This window comes from Colobus angolensis, unplaced genomic scaffold (assembly GCF_000951035.1).
Source record: "Colobus angolensis palliatus isolate OR3802 unplaced genomic scaffold, Cang.pa_1.0 Scaffold21, whole genome shotgun sequence".
Lineage (NCBI taxonomy): Eukaryota > Metazoa > Chordata > Mammalia > Primates > Cercopithecidae > Colobus > Colobus angolensis.
Window position 1 is genome coordinate 8,017,850 of NW_012115266.1, and position 26,587 is coordinate 8,044,436.

General features: G+C 51.5%; 1 protein-coding gene across 2 annotated transcripts in view; it reads right to left on the reverse strand.

Moving 5' to 3' along the window:
* The window catches only part of FADS2 (fatty acid desaturase 2), a 108,298-nt gene that overhangs the window by 23,378 nt on the left and 58,333 nt on the right, over positions 1–26,587 (reverse strand). Inside the window, exons 1-4 of one of the 2 annotated variants that reach the window (XM_011942714.1) lie at positions 16,198–17,018; positions 7,010–7,120; positions 4,269–4,466; positions 4,075–4,176 (exon numbers count right to left, since the gene is read on the reverse strand). In XM_011942714.1, coding sequence (XP_011798104.1) covers positions 4,075–4,176; positions 4,269–4,466; positions 7,010–7,120; positions 16,198–16,404 — 618 coding nt within the window. In that variant the 5' untranslated portion in view covers positions 16,405–17,018. Of the gene's footprint in view, positions 1–4,074; positions 4,177–4,268; positions 4,467–7,009; positions 7,121–16,197; positions 17,019–26,587 lie in introns of those variants that run through there. The other variant, XM_011942715.1, reaches the window with a different exon arrangement.

The following is a 26,587-nucleotide window of genomic DNA, read 5'->3' on the forward strand; positions in this document are numbered from 1 at the left end:
CGCCCACCACCACGCCCAGCTAATTTTTTGTATTTTTAGTAGAGACAGGGTTTCACCGTGTTAGCCAGGATGGTCTCGATCTTCTGACCTTGTGATCTGCCCACCTCAACCACCCAAAATGCTGGGACTACAGGCCACCGCACCTGGCCTCATTTCATTTTCAATGGAAAGAATTGCTGAGTTTGATGGTTTCCGTTAACCAAGCGATTAGCTTAAATAATTTTTATTTTTATTTTTAATTTTTGAGATAGAGCCTCACTCTTCGCCCAGGCTGGAGCGCACTGACACCATCTCTGCTCACTGCAACCTCCACCTCCCTGGTTCAAGTGATTCTCCTGTCTCAGCCTCCCGAGCACCGGGATTACAGGCACGCCACCTCGCCCAGCTAATTTTTATATTTTTAGTAGAGACAGGGTTTCACCATGTTGGCCAGGCTGGTCTCGAACTCCTGACCTTAAGTGATCTACCTGCCTCAGCCTCCCAAAGTGCTGGGATTACAGGCATGAACCACCACACCCGGCCGAGCCAACACGCCCGGCCTTAACTGATTTTTGATTACATTCAAATGAAGCAAAAGTATAATAAACTCTGTTTTGGTATAAATAAAGCATTTACACTTAGAATGTTATGACTTTTAATACGTCAACTTCTTCATTGTTAAATATTTTTTCAACTACTTTAATGCTCTGGAAAAAAAAATCCATTAAAAAAATGACACACAAACATGTATAGAGGGGTGCATGTTTTTTCATTTGCCTCAGTTCATCCTGATCTTTATTTAAAATTTTGATATTTTGTTCATTGTGGATTGTTTTTGCATTAATTTTGTTTTTAAAAAAAAACAAATTGCAGGCCGGGCACGGTGGCTCATGCCTGTAATCTCAGCACTTTGGGAGGCCGAGACAGGTGGATCATCTTAGGTCAGGAGTTCAAAACCCTCTGGCCAACATGGGGAAACCCCGTCTCTACTAAAAATACAAAAAAATTAGCTGGGCGTGGTGGCACACACCTGTAATCCCAGCTACTTGGGAGGCTGAGGCAGGAGAATCGCTTGAACCTGGGAGATGGAGGTTTCAGTGAGCTGAGATCACGCCATTGCACTCCAGCCTGGGTGACAAGAGTGAAACTCCATCTCAAAAAACAAAACAAAACCACGTTGCATTAAAACATCATTTTTCTTGAAAACTGAATTTGTCTGGTGTCCCGTTAGATTTTATACCCTAGGCGAATGTCTTACTTGCTTTACTCTAATCCTGGCCCTGGTGGCCTGAGATGAGGCTGCAGAAAGGCTGGTGATGTCCATTACAGATGCAGCGCCCAGATGGCACTGGGCCTTTCAGCTTGCATTTGTTTATTTAGAGACAGCGTCTCACTCTGTCATCCACGCTGGAGTGCAGTGGTACCATCACAGCTCACTGCAGCCTTCAAATCCCAGGCTCAAGCCATCCTCTCACCTCAGCCGCCCCAGTAGCTGGGACTACAAGCATGCACCACCACCCCCGGCTAATTTTTTTATTTTTAGTAGAGACAGGGTCTTGCTATGTGGCCCAGGCTGGTCACAAACTCCTGGCTTCAAGCGATCCTCCTGCCTCGATCTCTGAAAGCGCTGAGGTTATAGGCGTGAGCCACTGTGCCTGGTCAAAGTTTGCATTTTATCCTAAGTACAGTGCTGAACTATGAAAGAGTTTTAACCTCAGAATAGTCTTTGTAAAAGATCACGCTCTGGAAGAAATGTCTGCTGGGCGTGACATGGGCTGAAGGCAAACAGAAGGTCAGGATGTGGAGAACTCCCATGAAATCCCATTAGCAGTGCGGTTAACAGGAAGAAGGGGGTCCCAGCCTCTTACAGCCCCTGGTAACCTACTCACAGGTCTCTCCAGCTTGTGATAAGACATCTGAGTTGGCAAGGCCCTGGAGGACCTCCCTGCAGCCAGTTCCCTTTTTCCCAGTGATGGGAAGAGACACAGACCTACAAGATTTTTCTCCATGGTCATGCACCTGCTGAGTGTTGGAGTCAATTTTGGGCAAGCTTGACCTCCCTACTCTGGGGCACCCCTGAGTGAGCCGCATGTCCATGTCCTTGGCCTGGCTCTGTGACACAGCACCAAGGACATAGCCAGTGGGAGCTGGCGGGCCATGAGTGGAGCCCACATCCCCAAGCCCAAGGACCCTATTTGCTGTCATCCACGTTCTACATAGAGACCAGTCCTCTGTCCTGGCCCCATCTCCCGCCTGACGCAAGAGCCGTGCTCTGGGGCCTCTCAAGGACTGAGGGCCATTGGACCGGAACGGTCCCCCCTGCCTGGCCCCTGCCCAGAATCTGGAAGCAGGACACAGCCCATCTTTGTTAAGTGTGTGAGGGCTAACATGGGTCAGGAGTTAAATGTTACTTTGCCATACTGAGGAGGGTTTGATCCAACAGAGAAGAGTATAAAATGAAACAAAGCACTGCACTATGTGCACCCTCTCCCTTGGCCCCTGAGATTCTGGACAGAGACCAGGTTCTCAGGCCACTTCAGGCTCAGGGCCAGGCAAGCTGCTCGCTGCGAAACTGGTGACCAGCTCAGGGGTGGTTGGCCACCAATGGGATCTGCAGCTGGCAAGCCAAGGGCCCCGTTGTGGTCTGGGTGGAAGAGGGGATAAGCTACACCCGACATGTAGCTGTTCCCTTGCCAGGGTGTGGAGGGATGGAATCTTTAGGACCCCACTTTTCTCAGGAAGCAGGTACTGTTGGGTTGGGCTGGGATGGGGACGGTCTATTTCAGAGAGCAAGTTGGCAAAGACTCATTTTCAAAACTGAGGAGATAATGATGCCTATCAGATCAGAACAAGGCCATTGGCAATTCCGGCTCGTCTTTCTACAGACGTGCTGAGCCTCCGTGCTCTGCTTCCTCATCTAGGGGGAGGTGAGACTGGAACTTGCTTAACTCTTGCACTTCTAACGGCTTTTGTCCTTTGGGCCAGTTGATCATTCCATAGTTTGGTGTCCCCTATCTGAGGCCTTATAGGATGACATTTACTTTTTGTACCACGCTTATTTCCAAAGAGTATTTGAAGTGGCTTAACATAAAGGACTCATATATGACAGAAGGCTAAAATAAAGATAAAAGCATAAATGCCAGATGAGGAAGGAAAGAATGGGCGCACCAAAAACACAGACTAAAGATAGTTGCTGTTTCAAATGCTGCTTTGCACCTCTTGGCTTCTGAGGGGAAGAGAGGAACATAATGTGTTTCTTTTTTTTTTTTTTTTTTTTTAAGAGATGGGGGGTCTCACTATGTTGCCCAGGCTGGTCTCGAACTCCTGGGCTCAGGCAATTCTCCTGCCTCAGCCTCCCAGGTAGCTAGGATTACAGGTGTGTGCCACCACACCCAGCACAATGTATTAAAGAGCTCATATCCCCAGTGAAAGGAAGCATACCAACTCATCAAAAGAGACTGCTACTGGCCGGGCACAGTGGCTCACACCTGTGATCCCAGCACTTTGGGAGGCCAAGGCAGGTGGATCACAAGGTCAGGAGTTCGAGACCGGCCTGGCCAACATGGCAAAACTCCATCTCTACTAAAAATACAAAAATTAGTTGGTCATGGTGGTGGGTGCCTCTAATCCCCGCTACTCGGGAGGCTGAGGCAGGAGAATTGCTCGAACCTGGAGGTGGAGGTTGCAGTGAGCCAAGATCACACCATCGCACTCCAGCTTGGGTGACCAGAGTGAGACTCCGTCTCAAAAAAAAAAAAAAAAAAAAAACTGCTACTTTACTGTCCCCAAACGAAAACAGATTTGTCAGATGAGTCCTTAGCTAAGGAACATCAAACATTACAATCCGCTGAGCCAACAGACAAGAAAGGGTGTGCCTGTCTTCACAGTGAGCAGTACACTGTGTCTTCATGGGTCAGAACTGATCGAGAGACGGGGCTCAGGAAGCCAGCAGAATGGAGGGTCACCATGGCCCACAGCATAGGCACACCTGCCTTGTCACCCTGTAGCCTCAGAGCACGGAGCAGAGAGGAATCCTGGTCCCTCTGTCTCAACTGCTGTCCAACAGGACAGATGCCCAGGGCTGCTGACATTTACCTTTAAGTGGCCAATGACAAACTTGTGGACAAGGTGGTTCCACTTGGGTTTCCTGTAGACAGACAGGTGGCCATAGTCGTGTTGCAGCCATCCAGCTTGGGCCTGGGAAGAGAGGGTCACACAAGCTGTCACAGCCTCAGCAAACAGGCACCAGGCCTCTGTCAGCTGGGAGAGGTGAGGGTGTCACGCCTCACCTGAGAGGTAGCAAGGACAAAGGCCGTGATGAGGGTAGGAATCCAGCCATTGCCAAAGTAAAAGACGGTGAACCACGCGATGCTCTCCAAGGCGATGATGTGGGCCAGGAGGAGGAGGAAGAACACGTGGTTGGTCTTGAACAGGTTCATGTCTTCAGCCGTCTTCCTCAGGGCCCGGAAGTCCTCAATGATCTTTGACTGTTGACCAAGAGCACAGGGAAAGGAGTCAGCCACCAGCCACTCTGGAGGGAACATATGTCTTGGGCTGCCATTTCAACAGCCAATGGACAACCCAGAGAAGCTGTGGCAAGAGGGGGCCAAGCCACAAGCCTCAACCCTGCAGGAGTCCCTACAATAGGTGCTGTTGCCACGTGCTCCACACAGCCCTGGGCCCTGTATATTTGTCACAGCTAGGTAAGAGTGACAGAGAAAGGCTTTGACTCAAAAGCTTGCATTTTGTACACCCTGTGTTCATAGCAGCTCTATTCACATGGGAAAAAAGGTAGAAACAACCCAAAGATCTCATGATGGATGAATGGATCAACAACACGTGGTCTATCCATGCAATGGAACATTACTCAGCCTTGAAAAGGGAGGAAATTCTGACACATGCTACAATGTGGGTGAACTTTGAAGACATCATGCTAAGGGAAACAGGCCAGTCACCAAAGGACAAATATTGTATGATTCCATATACAGGAGGTCCTTGGAGAGGTCAAATTCAGAGACAGAAAGTAGAATGGTGCCTGCCAGGGGCTGAGGGGTGGGAGAATGAGGAGTGAGTGTTTAATGGATGTGGAATTTCAATTTGGAGAAGATGACAACTGATGGCAGTGATGGTTACATAACAATGTAAATGTGCTTATTTAATGCCACTGAACTGTACACTTCAAATGACTGAAATGGTTAACCACACTTTTTTAAAAAAGAAAAGTTTAATCCCAGCACTTTGGGTGGCCGAGGCGGGCAGATCACCTGAGGTCAGGAGTTTGAGACCAGCCTGGTCAACACGGTGAAACCCCATCTCTACTAAAAATACAAAAATTAGCCGGGCGTGGTGATAGGCACCTGTAACCCCAGCTACTTGAGAGGCTGAGGCAGGAGCATGGCTTAAACCCGGAGGCAGAGGTTGTGGTGAGCTGAGACCGTGTCATTGCACTCCAGCCTGGGTAACAAGAGCGAAACTCCGTCTCAAAAAAACAAAAAAAGAAAAAGAGAAAAAGAAAACTTGCATTTTCTGCCACCCAACAGAGCACCACTTGCTCTGTGCACACTGTTGGGTCTTGAGGGGTTGAGTTGGGACAACACAAACTAGTGCAGGAGGACAAGCTGAGGCAGGCAGGAGGGTGAGCTGAGGCAGGCAGGAGGGTGAGCTGAAGCAGGAAGGAGGGCGAGCTGAGGCAGGAAGGAGGGCGAGCTGAGGCAGGAAGGAGGGCGAGCTGAGGCAGGAAGGAGGGGGCTGTGAGCCCTGGGCACATGGAGCCAGGGAGGCAAAGTGGAATCAAGGAGTGCCCTGGGAACACAATGGCATTGCGAGAAAGAAGGAACTTGGGACAAGAGATAGGGGCAGGGCTGGAGAGGGAGGAGAGTGGATACTAGGAGAGGAGCAGTACCCACAGGGCATGACCAGGGTGCTATGAAAGGTGGTTCTGGTGGCACATGGTGGGAGCCTGGGTGCTAAGTGGTGCAGGGTCTGCAGCACAAAGGGAGAGCAATGGACAGAGCCAAGGACCAAGGCCATGGAGGAGGGAGCTACAGGGCAAGACAAGCAAAGCTGGGTAAGCTGCAGGCCAGGAGGTGCCGGGGGGTGAGACTGGGAGATGGACTTGCGAAGGAGGCAGGAGGGGACAAGCATGGGTTGGCATGGGTACGGGGCAGGTGATCTCATGTACCATGGAGGGAAATGTGAGAGTAGGGGCACTGGCCTCTGGAGGACCTGCAGGGTGGCCTGCAGCTCATCAGGAAAGCCACAGGCAATGGGGGTAGTGGGGGACTGGCCAAGAGTCCAGGCCAGGAGAGACCCTGGTCCTGGCCTGGCTCTGCTAAGCAGAGGGGTCCAGCCCAGACTGGCAACAAGAGGAGGAAGGGCTCACTGAGGCCAGGGTGGGACCTCCATGACCACCCTGGTCATGCCCTGTGGGTACCACTCCTCTCCTTGTAACCACTCTCCTCCCTGTCCTGCCCTGCCCCTGCCTCCTGTCCCAAGTTCCTTCTATACACTGCTCCACCATTTACATGGGGACTTCATTGTTGAACAAAACAGCCCGTGAAACCTCAGGAGTTGCTATTTTCACACGTCAGTGTCCTGGAAACCCAGCACCCAGGAGAGTGTCTGACCTATAGACAATGAAGAAATGACCAGGGAATGGTCATTCTTTCTCAAAGAGGTGCTCCCAGACCCCAAAGCCACTCTTGTCATTAAATGACATTTTTCAGTGTTTCTTTCCTGTCTTTCCCCTAGATTGTCATCTGGCACCTTTCTGGAAAGGGATGGAGAAGAATGAAAGTGAAACTGGCCAGAAGAGAGGAGACGCCACTAGCTGTTGTCAAACCCCAGCTCCCAGGGAGGCTCCGAGGCCCTCCCTGACCACAGGTGATCCACAGTGGCTCCTCCAGGACAAAAGCACCCCTGCCTGCCCCAGCCCCAGTTACTGGTCCTGGGGTGAGGGGACCCTCTCTCAGACTCCCAGCCACCCCTAGCCTCATCTCCACCCCCCACCCAGGTTGCAAGCCCGACTCACGTTCTTGCCGTGGTCCTGGCTGGGCTCTTCTGGGGCCAGCTCACCAATCAGCAGGGGTTTCAAGAACTTGCCCACGAATTCCAGGTCAGGGTGGAAGGCACGGAAGGCATCCTGGAGAGCAGAGGGCAGTGGTGAGGCTGAGACCCGACCTCTGTCTGCTCTCAGGCCCTGAGGAGGACAGTGCTCAACCAGCAGCAGCTCCACGTGTGCACCCAGACACCAAATGGGGTCTCCTGTGATGTGGCCCCAAATGCTGTCTCTAGCATTTTTCCAGGACAGAGCCCTTAGTGCCCAATGCCAATGGCAATAGCCACCTGGGCTTCTGTGCTGGCACAGGAATGCCAAACTCCCCAGGGGTTTGTGGATAGATGCACAGGCTGCCTTTGGGCAAGTCAGGAAATGGTGACCCTCCAGGAAGACGCACCAGGAAGACATGGGGCTCAGGGAGGACTTGAGCCTCAACTGCGTGAGCTGAGTGCCTTGCATGGTGCACAAACTGCACCACCCACCACCTCTTGTAAGTTCCTCACCTTCATATCCAGGGTTATCAATGAAAAGAACAAGACCGAATACTACCATGGCATTGGAAATGTGCTCAGATAAAGTATACAAAAAATAAACACAGAGTTATGTAAAAAGCATTCCTGAAAAAAAGCCTGGGATGATCTAGGTTATTATTATACATGTTAAGATAGTTGGATTATGCCTTGCTTTATTTTCATTACTTTCCGAACTCTACCACTGCTATAATGATAAACATTTTAATCTTTTTTCCCCCAATTATAAAGTAAAAATGTGCTGAGTTTTGGTCAAGTTAGAAAAGGTATAGCAGAATAAAGAGGAAAATAAATATCACCCAGAAAGTGATCATTATTGCTAATATGTTAGCATTTTTCCTTCCAGCTTTTTTCTATACACATTATGCATATTACATTAATTATCTCATAAAAAATCTAGCATTTCTATTAGAGGTGAGTTGGCACCAGGCGCCCCTGAGGGGATGTAATAGAATGTCCCAGTGGTGAACACTGTTTAATCTGCATCAAGTCAAGCTTCCAGACATTGGTAGGATTGGCAAACCAGTCAAACTCCACCATGAGAAACAATCAGAAAAATCAGTATAGCTGGGAAAAAAAATACAGGTTTGCGGGGGAAAAAAAAAAAGTATGGAAGCATAATCTAGATTAAAAGAGACTAAAATGATATAAAAACTGCAACTCTTGTCCAGTCACAGGGGCTCACACCTGTAATCCCAGCACTTTGGGAGGCAGAGGCAGGGGGATCACTTGAGGCCAGGAGTTCAAGACCAGCCTGAGTAACATAGCAAGACCTGTCTCTACTAAAAATAAACAAAATTAGCCAGGTGTGGTGACCTGTACCAATAACTCCAGCTACTCGGGAGGCTGAGGGCAGGAAGATACAATAAGTAATGATGGTGCCACTGCACTCCAGTCTGGGCAAGAGAGTGAGACCGTGTCTCAAAAAATGAACAGGCCAGTCACAGTGGCTCATGCCTGTAATCCCAGCACTTTGGGAGGCCGAGGCAGGGATCACCTGAGGTTAGGAGTTTGAGATCAGCCTGGGCAAAATGGTGATATACCGTCTCTACTGAAAATACAAAGATTAGTCAGGTGTGGTGGCGCACGCCTGTAATCCCAGCTACTCAGGAGGCTGAGGCACGAGAATCCCTTAAAACCAGGAGGCGGAGGTTGCAGTGAGCCAAGATTGCACCACTGCACTCCAGCCTGGGCGACAGAGTGAGACTCTGTCTCAAAAAACAAACAAACAAACAAACAACATCCTGCAATTATTTAATGTGAAAGGCTCTCACTTGAAGGAAAAAATAAGTTATACAAGGGTTTTCGGGGGTTGAATGAGAAAAAATGAATATGGACCAGATATTCGATCATATCAAGGAATTACTATTAATTTTCTTAAACGTGACAAAGGTACTGTGATTCTGTTAGAGCATCTCTTCCTTTTTCTTAGGAAATGATGAAGACTTTATGGATATGATCACATAATGACGCAGCTTATTTTCAAAAGGAAACTGCACACGTGTAAAGAGGAAGAACGCAAAGGTGGCAAAATGTTAAGACTAGTGAATATTGGTTGAGGATACACAGGTGTTTGCTCGCTCTTTCGACATTTCTGGATGTTGGGAAATTTTCAAAATTAAAAAGAAGAGGGGGCCGGGTGCGGTAATCTTAGCACTTTGGGAGGCCAAGGCGGCAGATTGCCTGAGGCCAGGAGTTTGAGACCAGCCTGGCCAACATGGTGAAACCCCGTCTCTACTAAAAATACCAAAAAAAAAAAAAAAAAAAATTAGCCAGGCATGGTGGCACACACCTGTAATCCCAGCTACTAGGGAGGTTGAGGCAGGGGAATTGCTTTAACCAGGGAGGTGGCAGGTTGCAGTGAGCCAAGATCATGTCATTGCACTCCAGCCTGGTGACAGAGAGAGACTCCATCTCAAAAAAAAAAAAAAAAAAAAAGAGCGTCGTGGGGAGGTGGAGAAAGTGCTAACCACTCCTGGAAATCTTTTCACCCCCACATGTAAGGATCTCCTAAGGGTAACTTTCAGTCTCCCATCATCTTCTTACTACATTCCTGGCATCAAGTCCTTTGCTTGGTCTTTGTTCTACTTGTGTCTAGAACAGACTGACAGAAAATTGGGCCCATGGTTTTTTAAAAAATGCCTGCGACCCACTAGCCAAGCAGACAAGGGATAGTAGCAGGGGATCAGGTCAAGTGTATTTTCACGGAAAAGAGATGTGCTGTTCCAGGGCCCTGGGGAAGAGGCCCAGGGGGCAGGCAGGGAGGCGGCCCTGGGGGGCGAGGAGGGAGGAGACCCTGGGTGGTGAGGAGGGAGGAGCCCCGGGTTGCAGTGGTGATCAGCTTTGCCAGCTCTGGGTGGGGTGAGCAGTCCCCACCAGAGCCTCAGCCACCTCTGCAAAATAAGCAAGGCCCTGGGAGAGGCCCGGAGGAGCTGCCAAAGTCAGGGCCCAGGGCTGGGCCTGAAAAAGCCCCTTCATTGGTCCTCCTCACATCACACCACAGCCTTTGCGAAATGAACAGGAAGTCCCTGGTAAGGTAGTTGCCTAAGAAGCAGCTGCAGTGGCTGATAACTAACGGATTCCTCTTGTTTCACTGAAAGGCAAGATTCAGTGGCTTACAAACGGACTCATCTCTGCTCCTGCTGCCTCCCCAACACCCGAGCCCTGCAGTTCAGGTTCCAGCTCCAAGGGAGCAGATGACAGAGCCCTGCCTTGACCTGGTTTGCTCCTCAGCCATTTCCAGAAGGCTCACGGGTAGCCTCACCTCCCTGAGCCCAAGGGTAACAGGCGTGTGCCAGGCAGGGAGCCAGGAGTGTTGTTCATGTTACTCCCTTAGGCCTCAAGCCCCAACTTTTGAGATGAAGAGGCAGGAAGCAACGTCCTGGGCTCCAAGTGGCAGAGCCAGGATCAAATCCAGGTCCATCTGCCTTTAAGGACTCCTTTCTCAAGTGCCACACGCTTCCTGCCATTTCAGAAAATCGAGCAGTCTGTTGGATCGGCTCCTTGCCCATGGTCAATGTGGCAGCTTTCTGAGCAGGCCTGGTGTGGACCACCCTTGAACATACCACGCTCCTTTCCACACCAGGGCCACCTCCATTCAGGACTCAGCCTCAACATCACCTCCAAGCGGCTTTTCCCAACATCACATCCAAAAGAGCTCTCCCAGCCCTGGGCCTTCCCTGGGTCAATGCCCTGTTAGATCTTCATAGCAGTCATCAAGGTTCGTCATTAGACCGTGTGACATGCCCACTTGTTTATGGCCTGTGTCCCCTGCTGGAGCATAAGCCCCAGTTGGGAAGGCCTGTACCTGTCTTGTTTGCTGCAATAATCCCATTGCCTGGAACGGGGCCTCATAAGATGGCTCACGAGGGAATGAATGGACCCAGGACCCCAAAGCTGAACACACTCTGATATCATACTTTTCCACTGTGCAGTCATGATCAGACACTTGTTCTCTTCCGCGTTTCACACAACTTGGCTTCTGCCTCTGGAACACCAAAAGCCTTCTCCAGCATCCCCACGCTGGTGGTTGCTACAGCTGCCACCTGCTGAGGTGACACAGGTGAGACATGGAGCCCCGGGAGTGGCTTGCATACATCAGCCACGAATCTTTACCAAACTTTGTGAGGCAGGTCCTTTTTTAGAGATAAGAAATGAAGCGTAGGTTAGCAGAGCCAACTGCCCACTATCACACTCGGGGATGAGCTGAGCAGAGTTTGAGTCACATGTGGCTACCTTGAGTGTTATCTGCTGTTCAGACAAAGGCTTCCTTCAACATGAGCATCCTGCTCCCTGAGAGTCAATTATTTTTTGTCTCTCACTTCCCATTGCCATAAATGTGTCTCACATGCTGGCAGAAGGTTCCCAGCACCTGCTGGGTTACAGAAATGTCTGGCAGGTATAAGGCAGACCAGGATTCAAGGCAAGGGAGGGCCAACCCAAACATTGTCTTTGGACCAAGAATTGGAACCGCACTCTATCCTCGTGTAACAGGAGAGAAGCCAGAGACTTTCCAGGAAGAGGACCTGGAACATGGGGAAGAGAAAAGATTGGCAAACAGGTGGAGAAAGCAGAGCTGCACACACCCGGCAGGGCAGGTGTGTGAGGTGGGGATGTCAGAACACCCAGATTCCGAAGTGCATGTCACACTTCGCTTTTTGCCAGTTCCTGCTTCTGCTGTCACCCAGCTCTGATGCCAGTCAACTTCTCCACAGGGATATTTTCCCTGCCCCTGCCCAACTCCGGGTACAACTCACAGTTGCTTGCCATCCACCGAGCACCTGGTGCCAGGATTTGTTTATGGCTGTGCCCACGTCCTCTGCTGGGCAAGGCTAATCTCTGATCGAATACTGCACAACTGGGCACTTGGCCCAGGACCTGGGAAGTGCAGGACAGGCAAGCTCAGGGCATACAGTGCAGTAGGTGGCAGCCCTGCGGACCAGAACTTTACGGAACAAGTGATCTAAGAGTGTGGAGATGCACAGGAGGGACCCTCGCATTCTCCAGTGGAAATGAAGAGCAAGACAGGGACGATGACTTCCTTTCTGCAGCAGAGAGATGCAGGCAGGGCAGGAAGCCCCTATGCCATGTCCCCTCCAAGGCAAGAAGCAATAGAGGCTGGTGGGGCCATGCTCTGTGGCCAAAAAGCCCCGCAGTGAGAGCCTCCCCCATAACACAGGGTCCATGCACTACCCTGAGGGCAGAAAGGCAGGGCTGCACAGGAGATAGGTCCCTGCAAAGGCAACCTGGGCATGAAGAAATTGGTGCCATTCACCATTTTCATCTCGGAACTGCTTCCTGGGGATGCTGAGGCTGCAACCACAGGAATTGGACGGCTCCCACCCAGATCTCAGCTGGGGAGATGGAGCTGCCCTCCAGGCCTGGGAATTCATAAAGCTGGGACTGGAACCCAGGTCCCCTGCCTCTAAATACTACAACCTTCCTGTCCTGTCCAAAGGAGGCCAGAGTTCCACTTTAGATCTATTGCCTTTTCACAAGAACAACATAAGAGCAGGTTGAAAGGTGGAACAAACCTCTGGTCTCTTCTCGCCTTCCCTTGATTCTAAGAGGTCACCAATGCAGATCAGGCAGGAGCAGTTGCTGAGACAAGGGTTAGGGATGGGGGGCTGATATCTGGAGGCAGAGGGTCCAGATCCAAGCCCCAGCTTGAGAGAGAGTAAGGGGAGCACATCCCGCAGCTTCAGGTCTCTGTCTGTGGATAATTCATCTTTGTGTCTGGGCCCAGCTCAGAGCTATGGAGACACTCAATTAATGTCTGATGAATTGTTGCTGAAGATGAACAGTTCTGCAGTGGTGGGACTGCTGTGAAAAGAGCAGACACACTCTTAGGGTGTAGGTGAGGGTTCTTTTTGCCCACAGCAAGGAAAAGATGAGAGAAGCACCGCAGCAACAAAGGGAAGAGATCAGAAGTAGAAACAGGAAGAGAAGGAAGGTGAGCTGGGAAGGCTTGAGGTCAGATCCTGATTTGAAGTCTGAGCACTGCCACTTGAGCCAGGTTTGATACCTCAGAGCAATGAGAGGTGCCTACAGGGCTGATGTGAGAATGAAATGAGGTGAAACTATGAATGTGCTTTGTAAGCTGCAAAAATCAAGCAACTTGTATCATTATAGGCAAGGCCAGGGTTTAACTTCTGTGGAAGGACCACGTAACAGTTGCCCCATCCTTCTAGGGAGATGGATCCTGACTACCTGGATATTTTCTTCTTCAGAAAAAAGGAAATGCCCTATTGAGGCCCCAGATTGTCCTCCTGATCTTCCGAGATTGTCCTGAGAATGACTTTCTTGACTTCCGACCTGTTTCCAGGCTGGTGTTAGGAATGATTGCACTGTGATGGGCTCAGAACATTGCCTGGGAATGTTCCAGGGAATCCAAACTGTCTTCTGATCAGTCTCTCCCCAGACTGTGCCTGGTCCATAAATTGTCACTCCCCTTGCTCTGGGGAACAAACCATCACCCAAAGGGGTAAAGCCACTTGCTCAACAGCCTAGACAAGGTGTCTCTGGATTTCGGTAGCCTGTTTCTGCCTCTCTCTTTAGGTCCTCTTTCCACATGCCCCACCTACCCTATGCTGCTCAAGGCCTTTTTCCAACCTGGTCCTGGACAGTTTAAACAAAACAAAACAACAAAACAAAATAAAGAGAACCCAGCTGCTCACTCCACCATCACCATCATTCAATTCTGTATCCCCGGTTCATGTATTTCATACCCCAAAAGTCTTATTTTAGAAGACAGGAAGCTCTGGGGACAGGGATTGTTTTTACGTGTTGCTACACCAAATAAAGCTAGCATAGATTTAAATTTTTTCTTCCAAATTCCTCTTTGCATACTTTCCATTCTAGCTGTTTCATAATCCTTGTTCTTATTCTCGTTTGCCTGAAAACACCCTATTGCATTCATCTGGTGGTTACAGTTGCTGGGGTGCTTTGCTACAAATCAGATTAGTTGAAACAGGTACAGGTGCACCTTATAGATGAGGAGCGGGGGCTCAGTCAAGTGACAACACTCGGTGAATGAGCCCAGTAATGACATCTTTCTTCAATTCTAGATCTGTTTGCAGCCCAGGTTGGCTCTCACCCTAGCTTATGAGAGTAACAAAGCAACTAACATCCAAGATGCCAGGTTTATAGTTCATGAAAGTTATACAGAAAGCACTGGAGCAGGACCAGAAATGAAAAGACTATTACGTTTTTATGAGACAGAGAAAAGGTCAGGGAAGGGTAGGGCATCCTAATCCTCTGCTAGGAGAGATGTGAGCACTGACTTTTGGAGGGAACTCAGTGTTAAGGTCAGGTAAGCACTGAGAACATCCAGAACAAGGATGAAATAAATCAATCTGATATGGTAACAAAACCAGAAAGGTCAAGGCAATTGCCAGACTGAGCGTTCACGTAAGAAAATATGTTTAACAATACAGAATAATCAGACCAAATCCATTGTATTTGACTTTTCCTTCTGGAAAGCTTTTGGTGAGGGCCTGGACAGGGCAGGAACCTTCTACAATTTACCTATGAAATTAGAAACAGACCACCCCAAGTCCAGCAACATAGAGTGGAAAGATCCCAGCCAGGATCTAGAAGGTCCTTTACTTAGGAATTACCTTTACCCAACCTCCTCACTGAGTTGTGGAAAGGTCCAGGTGAGATAGCGCTGAAGGTATGTGAAACATACCCACCTAAGTTCTAAATAGCATCACAAACCCCCTAGGCTTAAGCAATGTCCATAAGCAAGTAAAACAGGATGGGGCTGAAAGCTGTAGGGAATTTCAATATTGCTGACCTTCCCAATCTTAGATAAGCCCTGGCCCTGCTGGCCCACACCACCTGTCCACTGTCCAGCTTGGATTATGGCGGCCTGGTCTGGCCTTCCCCTAGAGATGCAAGAGGTGGGGAAGTTAAGGGTTGGGGCTACACAGCTTAGAGAGCAAAAGCCCACAAACAGTTCCGCATCCTAGACCTCCAAGTGGAATGATCTACTTCAAGTTCATCCCTCCTTTCTGCCTCTCTAGTATTCACCTTCCCCAATTTCCCTATCCTATCAGGCCTTTTTTCTCTGCATCCTATTCACTACCACCAAGAGCCACCCTTTCTTCTCTCCTTGCCTCTGCTCTTTTCCCTCTAGCCCATTCAAATCCATGGGATACCAGCTGCACCTTTAATAAACGCCAGGATTTCAGACTGGGGTCCCTGGTGCAGATAGCTGGTGCAGGGTAATCACTGAGCCATGCATTTGGTGTGGATAAGGTGGGCAGCCCTGGCTCCAGAGAGGCCCACTACCTTTAGGAGTGCAAGATGAGGAAAGGGCCTTCTTGGCAGGGTTTAAAAACAGAGAGCCATTGAATTGAACGCCCGAGAGTAACCTCGAGTGCAGATGGACCTGTTGCCAAGCCAGTCTAGCACTGCTAAATCCACTGGCTCAAGGCCTCACTCGACCTGGGCTTTGCAAACCCCAGCCCGTTCTCCTTCCACCAATCCCCGACGCCGGTCCCCAAGAAGGTCGACTGGAGCTTGGCGTGAGTCTAGATAATCCCTGGAGCGTGGGAACCCGAGCTATTGGGTGGTTTTTCCCAGGTGGCCATTGAGGACCTTCTTAGACAAGAGTCCCAGCAGGAGCGATCCCCGGCCGGGGACGAGTTTCCTTCTCGCCACCTAGTCTGGATGGAGAGTGCTCGACAAGCGCAGAGACCCACACCTGGCTACCTGCGCTCGGGCTCCTTTCAGCGGCGCGCAGGGGCGGCCATCTTCCACGCTGGGGGCGCCAGAGCCGTCGGGCCCGAGCGCCCCACTTGGAGAGTCCCTGCCTCTGGGGAAACCCCACTGAAGGGGAGGACGCGTGGGTCCCGGCGCGCGCGGTAGATGCTGCCCTGTTCTCCACCGCTGGGACCTTCACCGCAGCGCTGCCTCCCGGGGTCCCAGATCCGGTCTCCACCCCAGTCGGCCCAGAGGAGGAGGAAGATTGGGGCGGGGGTACCCGTGCGATAGATGCACTTTCCTTCCCTACAGGACGTCCCAAGCTCCATTCAGCGTCGGAGGTCTGTTTGGCGCCGGGGGAGCCAGGGATCCTGACTCCGCCTGCAGCAGAGAAGGGTGGCTGGGGCGCCCCCAGACCCTTACCGTTGCATCTTCTCCAGCGTAGTGCCCGATGACCCGTTGGCCCCCCGGGTGCTGGGTGGACCATTTGGTGATGTTGTAAACCTTGCGGTCAATAACCAGCCACCTGTCGGTGCGCAGGTTATGCTTCTGAATCTCCTCCCAGCTGAAGGTGGGCATCGGCACCTCGCGCTCGGCGGCCCCCTCGCCCTGGTTACCCCCCTTCCCCATGCTGCCTGCCTATTGTGACGCCCGGTGCACTGAGGCCTCCCCGCGCCGGCTGCTCGCTGCACAGACGGCTGCCTCCCAGCCGGTGTGTGCAGCCCGGGCCCTCTTCGCTTTCGGCTTTTGTCTTCTCCTACTCCTCCCACCGCGCCCCCTCCCCCAGCCTCCTCGTCTGCGCTCGGGAGTGTCCCTGCCTTCCTGGCGGATCCCTGGCTTCCCAGTGCCCCAAAGCGGTCCCCTTCCTCCGCCCCTCCCTCAGCCCGCCCGCTATGGACTTTTGCCTCCAGTAAAAACTCCCCGGGAGCTCAGGGCCTCGACACCTCCTCTGCCCGCCCCTCCGGCTCCCCCCGCCTCGGGTTCCTCATCCTCCCGCGTTCTCCGCCGCCCGGGTTTCCACAGCGATCAGCAGAGCGCCTGCACCAATCGGGTCGCGTCGCCCCGCCTGCCATTGGCCCAGGAGGATCTTTCGAAGGCCAGCGGGCTGGAGCGGCGGGTCCCCGGCTCCCCCGCCCTCCCGCGTGGAGTCGAGCCCTGCTGCGAGGCAGGCTACGTGTCCGACCTCCTCCCTCCCCCACGCTCCGGCCCCGGAGGAGATCCCAGAGGAGATCCGGGTGGGAGCAATGAATGGGCTCCGCGCGCTCCGGGGCGCGTGCGCGCACGCCCGGGGCTCTGGGGTTTGCACCTGACGCCGGTACAAAGCCGTCGCGGCCACCAGGGTGCCAGCAAGCGGCCGGGCGGGCGGACTGGCGGGCTGCGGGGCACTCAACTCCAGGGGCGGCTTGGCTAGGTGACGCCCTTCCTTGGCGCGCAGCAGTCGAGACTCCAGTATCCCACATTGTCCGCACCATCCACATTCTGGCGCCTTCCTGCAACCTCCGTAGAGACACGAGCCGGCCTTGGGTTAGAGTGCTTTGAACCCTCTAATCAGACAGTCTTAGAAAAGAATTGCGGAACCTCTGCTCTGCTTTCTTGGGCTGGGCGTCATGGCTGCGGTGAGGGGGAAGGGAGGGGAAGGCAGAGGAAGGGGGTGACGAGGAACTGGCGCGGTCCTTGCCCTGGTCTCAGTAAGCTCAGTCTCTTTGGGAATCGTGGAAGCAGACGCATCATTGGGGAGTGATGTTGTGCAGACTCCAGGAAATAAAGACCGCCGTATCAAAGGGATAGGGGGAGGGTGAGGATTTTTAGGCGTGGGGCGAGAGGCAGGCCCCTCAGACCTCAGCTGGATGAGGCGGCTTAGTGAACGGCGTCCTGGGGAAATGGGCCTGACTGCATCCAGAGGGCTAACGGGACACATGGGAAGTAAGCATGAACAGAGCGGGTGGGGTGCACGAGGCTTGGGAATCAGGAGAGGAGTTACAGGGCCCTCAGATTTCAATGGGATTTACAGGTGCCTGTGTGCTAGCACACCCTAATCATTAGATTCTCACCACATGCTGACAGGTAAACAGGACCCATATTATTACATCTCACTTGAAAATGGAGAGGCTGAGATTGAGAGAGATGGTCAAACGGGCCCTATATAAACTTCACACAGACGCAGGAGTGGTGGGGAGATCACTCTGCCCAACTGGTGGAGTTGTACTGGGGGGCTAGATGGGCTCCCTTTCCTCACATACACAGTCCCCAACCTCCCCCATCGCATTTCATGCTGGTGTAAGCCCTGAGCATCCCTCATTCACTCCACAAACTGCAGACATAAAGACAGCAAGGCCTCTCTGTCTTTGAATGGAAGCAGACATCCCAAACAAAAGCATTCCGTACCAGATAAGAGAATGAAGCAAGACCTCCGGAGAGTACAGTGGCCTTGATGTCTGTCAAAGGTTGACGGAAATGGAACCAAGAAAATTATTTTTTCAGAAATGGATTAACACACCGCATAGATAACTTCAATGAACATTTGTAAAGGGTGTGGAGCTCCAAGCAGGCAGTGATACCTGAAAGGGAGAACCAGGGAGTATCTCAGAGAGGAGCCTTTGAAGGTTCAGGCCCTAAACGGCAGCACGTGTGGATGGCCTGTGTAGGGTGGCTGAGAAGTATGGACAGGCCAGGGCCTGGGGTCCCCAGTGGTTCCCAGCACAACACTAGCCAGGGTAGGTCCTGAAAAAACATAAAAACGTTGTGTTGAAGACACAAATGAATGAAGTTCAAAGAATGGCTCCGGTGAGACCAGCGGTAGATGGGGCTCAGATTGGGTAAAGCCCCAGCTGCCTCAGTAAGGGGTAAGAATGGAGGACTTGACCATGGAGGGGGCTTGGACATTCGTAAAGCAGGTGTGCTATGATCAGATCCATAATGTAGAAAGAGAACTTCAGAGGCTGGGGCTGGACTGGGATGTAAGGGAGAAACTGGGGAACAGCAATGAGTTCAAAGATGAGGGCAGTGCTCAAGGAGAGGGGAGGGGAGGCCTGAATTAAGAGAGAACTTTAGGCCGGGTGCAGTGGCTCACGCCTGTAATCCTAGCACTTTGGGAGGCTGAGGCGGGCGGATCATGAGGTCAGGAGATCAAGACCATCCTGACTAACACAGTGAAACCCCACCTCTACTAAAAATACAAAAAAATTAGCCAGGCATGGTGGCGGGCACCTGTAGTCCCAGCTACTCAGGAGGCTGAGGCAGGAGAATGGCGTGAACCCGGGAGGCGGAGCTTGCAGTGAGCTGAGATCGCACCACTGCACTCCAGCCTGGGCAACAGGGCGAGACTCCATCTCAAAAAAAAAGAGAGAGAGAGAACTTTAGGGGGCTGACCCCACACCGGACACTGCCACGTGCCTCCCTGCCCTCTAATTTTTTAATTTTTTGTACAGACAGTGTCTCATTACGTTGCCCAAGCTGGTCTTGAAATCCTGCTCCTGTCTTATTTCTTGCTTTCTCTACTTGGAGAGACTGATGAGACTGTCCAGAGACAGTCTGCCCAGAGAAAACCCCATAGTATCCATACAGCCCCAAAGTCGCTTGGGAAAAGGGGTGATCTCAGAGCAGAACGAGGTTCCCATGGCTTCCTCCTGCCCCACAGAATCCTCCCACCCTCCATCCCCAAGCAGCACCAAGGACTGCAGCTTCCTGGGGATCTTGCCAGGACCTTGTTGTGATCATCATACTGTACTTGATCAGGGACAAAAGAGACTGGCCTGGGTGGCTTGGAGCCCAGACTCTTTCAGGCAGCCAAGTGGGTGAAAGGCTGGGCTGGGTGGGGGTGGTGCTTTGGGAGACGGGGCCTGGTGCGCTGGAGCCCATGCCACCAGTCCCCACTGAATGGGTGAGGGAGGCTTTCCATCTTATCCTCACAAGGAGTCTGAGGTCTGCTGGGAGACTCGCAGGGTCATGGAGCAAAGACACTGGCTGATTAGAGGCAGAGTGAAAGTGAAAGGCATCCTTCAGCCACCCAGCAGCCAGCAGGGGAATGAGAGGGACTATGACACTGACACAGAGCACCTGGTGGGCAAAGGACCAGCAGAATACCTTTCCTGGACTCTTCCTTCTCTTCCTTTCCTTGGATTATAAATCATCTTTATCAACCAATCGTTAAAAAATCTGAGTTGTGTCCTTCTCAAGCCCTCACCCCTATCTATCGCAGTCAATTCATTGTCAAATTTTGTGAATGAATAGCTCTCTCTGGTTCTTTTTTTCCCTCCCTCCCTCCCTCCCTTCCTCCCTTCCTTCCTTCCTTCTTTCCTTCCTTCCAGTCAGGGTCTTGCTCTGTCACCCAGGGTGATTGCAGTGGCACAATCACAGCTCACTGCAGCCTCGACCTCCCAGGCTCAAGCGATCCTCCCACCTCAGCTTCCCTGGTAACTGGGACTACAGGCACACACCATCATGCCTGGTTAATTTTTTAAGTTTTTGTAAACACAGGGTCTCGCTATGTTGCCCAGGCTAGTCTTGAACTTCTGGACTCAAAGAATCCTCCCACCTTGGCCTCCCAAAGTGTTGGCGTGAGCCACTGTGCCTGGCCTCTGGGTCTACTTTCTGTCCCATCCATTTCTCAGATCATTGCAGTCTTCTCTGATTCTAATAGTAAAGATAACCATCCTTCTGATTGGCTTATCAATTTAGGTGTGCAAAGGACTTTCAAATAATGGACAAAAGCATTTGCACGCTGTCCGGGGCTGAGGAAGCATTCAGTAGGTGGTGATTCTTATCCTTCTTCCTCCTAGCCTCATCCTCACGACAAGGCATAAGGTAGGTATTGTTACTGTGTCTTTCCAGATGAAGACACGGGCGCTCATGGAGATAAGTCTGGCCCCTCCATCTGCCCATGATAGATTGAGTCTTGAAACACAAACCCCAGACCCTGAAGGCAGCCCTCTTGGCCTGCTCCCATCAAGCCTTCTGGAACCCTTTCTGAAAGGTCAGCAAATCCAGCTGTGCCTTCTCAGACCTCTTCGAGGCATCCAGTGGGCTGATGTCCTGAAATGCCATGCTTTCAGATTCTCTGACAATGCACAGTTCCCAGTTTGCTGCTGGACCACCCCCTTCCTGTCTCCTCCATTTGTTTCCCCTCCCTCTCCTCCTCCTCCTCCTCCTTCCCCTTCTCCTCCTCCTCCTTCCCTTTCTCCTCCTCCTCCTCTTTCCCCTTCTCCTCCTTCCCCTTCTTCTCCTCCGCCCCCCTCCTCCTCCCCCTTCTCCTTGTCTCCCTCCTCCTCCTCCTCCTCCCCTGCAAATGCTCCAGGCCCTTGACTCACTCAGCATTTTCTCCTTTTGGGAGATGACTGTGTCTCAAATGGACATCACAGACCTTTCCCAGGGCCAGAGCAGATTTCTACTCAGTTCTTGCACATGCAAAACTGAGTTGCCTGCTAGCAGCTCCAAGACAATACAGCCTTCTCAGGGCAAGGGAGAGGTCGCACCAGATGTGCTCTGGGACCTATCCAGGTCCAACCCTCACCGTTTCTGGCCCCAAACTGAGGTCATCATCGTCCCTTCAAAAAACTGCCTCTTCCTTTTAACTCCTTCATTTCTATTCATGGTACCACTGTTCCTCCTGTGACTTGGTCTCAGAATTCCAGAATGTCTTTTGCTGCTTCTCATCTCCCACTGCCCACCCTTGAAAAAAAAATTGTGTTCAGCAGACTGTACCCCCTGTGGTGTTTTCTTCTGCCTCTGCTGCTGCCTGCGCTGGCCAAGGCTCCCTGGCAGCCAGCTGTTGCACACACTGCTGCAGGGCCATCTTGCTGAGGCCAGATCTCACTGCACCCAAATTTTCAGTGGCTTCTTGTGGCCTAGAGAACTCAGTAGGGATGGGGGAGGAAGGAAAATGCACAGGAGAATTGCCACGGAAGCAGGGGCACCGCTTCTGCCCAGCCCTGATGGCTCCTGAAGGCCCCTTGGGGAAAGAGCCCTATAACAGAAACTCAAAGACATAAACTCTAGTCCTGGCTCTGCAGCCACCCAGCTTTGAGATCAGTTTCATGTCCGGTCAAATCAGTTGATTAGATCAGATGCTAAGTTGTGGCCAGCTCCAACATCATAAATATGCGTAGATGTCATATATATAGATAGGTGAGGGAATCATTTAACTTGTATCATATCAATTTTAAAAGTGCTTTTTCTATCAGTTATTTCAAATGATTGTCACAATAGCCCTTTGAGGCAAGCAGGATGTGTATGTTTCTCTTTTTTACAAATCGGGAAATAGCATTGAACAGGTTAAATGAGTAGCCAGAAGTAAGCCTAGTTAGAGAACAGAGCATACTTTGGAATCAGACCTAAAAAGTCAAACTCCAATGACTTAACTTTGCAGAGCTTCAATTTCCCTGATGTAAAATGGGGATCATAAAGTAGTGCCCACTTCTCCATATGTTGCCTTCTTTGGGTCACACCACATTTGGGCACCAGCAGTGAGAGTCAGCCATGCTGCAAACCAAAGGCTGGGAGGTAGGGGCCGGACACTAGCTTGGTAAGACCCTGAGAGGGTCTCTCAACCTGAGACCCTCAACCCAAGGGGTTCTCTCATCAACCCTATCCCAGGCAAATTGTGGCCTCCTAATGCTGCATCTCTCAGCAAACACTAAGGTGAGAGGAGGGGTCCCAGACACAGCATAGGGGGACCACAGGGGGATCCCCCAGGATCCAGACTCTGAGACCCTTTGGAGCTCTTTGACCCAGTAAGCATCACCCTCCAATGCTTGCATTTGCTTGTGGTATTGGATCAGGTCTTATCATGCATATTTGTCTTGGCTGTTATCACTAAGGCACTGACCTCAGCTCTGAGAGAGGACAGATGTCTTCTGAGTCAAGTTGGTGTATGGCCAACTTTGAGAGGCTGGGGAGGGGCAGAGGAGATGCCAACAAGGAAAGAGAGCCTGTGGCAGCTAGGGGGGCAGCAATGAAGCAGAGGGAGAATGTGGTCAAGGTGCCAGCAGGGCAGGAGCCCTAGAAAATACATAGCCGGAGGCACAGGCCAAGAGACCACAGGGTAGGAGTGCTGTACCTTGGGGCAGAGAGCAGCCTGGCAACTCTCTGGCTTTACCTTAAGACAGGGAAACTGAGGCCCAGAGATTGGCTTATCCAAAGTCACGCAGAAGGAAATCTGAGAGGTTTCCTATTTCTAAGACTAGGATGGTCTAGACATCCGGATCCACTCTCTCACCAAAAACACATACAAAACCTCAATAAAATAAATAAAGCATCACTGAAATGCAGCAGTCACTGACTAATTGCTTCATCTGTGCAAAGGTTTTTCAGATTTAACTGACCTCCCTCTGATGAGCTAATGTGCTAATGAACAACATCCCTCACCTTTGGGTCCTGCTCCCAAGGGAGATGACACCCTACCCTATCACCACCACTTAATGTCGTTGGCCATCTCCATCTGAAGGCCAAGTTGAGCAGGGGGAAACCAGATGACAGCGCACTCTGGTAAGAAGCGCATGCCACATGCGGACAGGATAGGCTCAAGTTCACTGCCCTGGTTCTGTCTGCTTGGTTTTTCTCTTTCTTATAAAGAAAATGGTTTTGAGGTTTTGAGTAGATAGCCTCTAAATTCCTCTCTCATCTGTGATTCTGCTTTCTCCAAGGGTGGTAGATTGCTTCAAGCCCAAGGCACCACCTCCTTTGTTTCAAGGTGGCCAACCTTCGGCGGTCAGTGTGCGCAGGAGTCAGCCTGCTCCAGTGCTGGCTACTAGAAGGAACCTCCTGCAGTCTGGAGGTCTCTGAGTCATCTGGGAATCCTGTCTGGACAGGCACCGGCAGACTGGCAAACACTAGAGACCTTCCTGCCTGTAGGAGTCTGTCCCGGAGTTGGGAGTAAAAGAGGCTGCTGGTCTCACCTCTCCTCACCTCCTGTCCCAGGCCCTGACATTGGGTGTGGCACAGGGAGGGGCTTCCTCATCCATCTCTGCCATTGCTCTAAGCCCTCAGTGTCAAACCTACACCTCTCACACCCTCAAAGAGATCCTCTGGGTCTGCCAAGTCAACTCCTCCCCCTAACTGTCTCAAAAGTGTATTTTCTCTCACCAGCCCTAGGCACTGCCCAGGTCCAGCCATCTGCATGTTCCTGCCAGAGTTCTGCACCCAGCATTTAACAGCCTTGGTGGTCTGGCACCTACCTCACTTTCCTGGCTCTATTCTTTCCTCCAGTCATCCTTCCCTCCGGCCATGCAGGGTGGGTCCCCGTTTCCCACGAACGGCCATGGCCTGCCAGTCCTCCTGGCCCTTGGTCCGTGCTCATCTCCTGGCCAGAGTGCCCTTCCCCACCTTGGCTGCCTGCAACTTCAGTTCCACCTTAAGATCCCCCTAGTGACTGGCCTCCACTGTGGCAGTCAGGAGTCCTCTCTTTTGGGCTCCCAAAGCACTTCTTATATACACAGCATCAAATTATGTGTGCATCTACCTCCACCAGCCAGCCTGGAAGTTCCCTGTGAGAAGAGGCGGAGTCTGATTAGCATGGAGTCTTCGGTGTGGGCCACGTGCTGGATGCTTATTAAACATGTGTGGAATTCAACTCTAAAGAGAGCTCTGGGGAAAGTCTGAGCCACAGGCCTCACACCTGAGCAGTGGGTGTGTGTGGTGACCCTGTGGCTGGGCTGAGCTTCCACTCCAGTAAAGCTGAGCTTCCGGAAGTAAACGTGGTGCAGTGGAGCCCCCTCCACCCACCCCACATTACATTCCAGTTTTGCCTCTCAACTGCTTACTGCATGCCCCGGTATAAGTCACGTCATTCATTCATTCATTCATGTGTTCGTTCAGCGTTTAATGGCATCGGGGTGGCTTTGTAGTGTGTCAACTTAGCTAAGCTGAACTACATTGCCCAGAATTCCCTTGCCCAGAGGGTCCTGAGTTGGGGTGGGTCGGGGGGTGGCCAGGAGAAAAACGTGCACAAGATTTGGAAAGTGGAAGGGCAGCACAGCTGTTTTTGCTGTGCTCTGAGGCTGTGCAGGGCAGGCGCGCGGCGGCACCTCCCCCACGCTGTTGCTGAAGGCTGGCTTACCTTGTTGGCCCAGAGCAGCTGCGGGGCCCGCAGGTCATCCAGCTCCTGGACCAGGTGTGTGGCTCTGGAGTGAAAATCCCCAGTTTGTCCCTCAGGGCCCTGGCATCATGGAGATTGCAGGTGGTGAGAGCTAGATACCGTTCCAGTTTGTTCTTTGTCTTCCCCCCTTCACATCCAGCCTCTCTCCCTGAGCCACACCAGCTGACCTCAGGCCCAGCAGAGACACAGAGATAACCCCTTACATAGATTAACCAACCAGCTCCCACCACTGAAGAGTTCTGAAACCTGGAGAAACTCCTTATTCTCTATGGCTCACTGGAGTTCGGCTTCTGCTGGAACCCCAGTGGATCCTCTGTGACAGGCACCCTCCTTGTCCATGGAGATAGGAAAATAAGCAAGACATGACCTCCCTGGGCCTCAGGTTCCTCACTTTTACAATGAGGGTGGAGGGGCAATTGGATGATTCATTCCTAAAGTTCCCAGCTGCTCTGTCGAGGGTTGTGATTGAACAAGCCCCCAAGTGAAAGGCACACGGAGCCACTGTTTGCACACCCATGGCTTAGGAAACTGCTACTCCCGGGACAGAACACCAAGAGTCCAGAAGCCACCCAGAGTCCGGGCACAGTGGCTCATACCTATAATCCCAGCACTTTGAGAGGCTGAGGCAGGCAGATCACCTGAGGTTAGGAAGTCCAAACCTGCCTGGCCAACATGGTGAAACCCCGTCTCTACTAAAAATACAAAAATTAGCTAGGTGTGGTGGCAGGTGCCTGTAATTCCAGCTACTCAGGAGGCTGAAGCAGGAGAATCACCTGAACCCGGGAGGTGGAGGTTGCAGTGAGATCACACCACTGCACTCCACCCTGGGCAGCAAAGTCAGATTCCAAAAAAAACAAAGAAGCCACCCAGGAGCCAGGCTTTGATGACCTTGAGGCTGTGTCTGCCCCGGACTAAAGAGAGACCTTTGGGCTCTGACCACCTGTTAGTTTGGCCAAACAACCACTTGTTATTTTTCTTTCTGTTAATCCTGAGGTCAAAGACCTTCCATGCTCTGTGCAGGAAGTGGGAGGTTTGCAACCTCTACACTGTGCTTTTTAAACTATCAGTAGTGAAGGAATAGCTTATTAAAAAGAAAAATCCAGTCTGTCACAGACTGACACTCATAAAATACAATAAAAACGAATCATTAGAAAAATAAAATGAAAAAAAGAAATACCTGAACCCAGATTTTTTTTTTTTTTGACAGAGTTTTGCTCTTGTTGCCCAGGTTGAAGTGCAGTGGTGTGATCTTAGCTCACTGCAACCTCCGCCTCCTGGGTTCAAGCAATTCTCCTGCCTCAGCCTCACGAGTAGCTGAGATTACAGGTGTGTGCCACTACACCCAGCTAATTTTGCATTTTTAGTAGAGGCAGGGTTTCTCCAGGTTGGCCAGGCTGATCTCAAACTCCTGACTTCAGGTGATCCACCAGCCTTGGCCTCCCAAAGTGCAGGGATTCCAGGCATTGGCCACCACGCCCAGCCCCAGATTTTTTTTTTTAATTAGAGCTAATAGGCAAAAAATTACACCACCAAATTGCTAGAAACATTTCTAACTGCTTACTCCCAATTCTTGCACTTACCTCGTCATGAACGGGCCATGAACAATCTGTGGAAAGTGCTGACGTGTGGACCACACCCCAAGTAGGACGTACCGGGGGCAACCCTGGCTCCCTGATGTGTAGGCACTGCGGGTGAGGTCTCTCGCATTCTGGTGCAGAACAA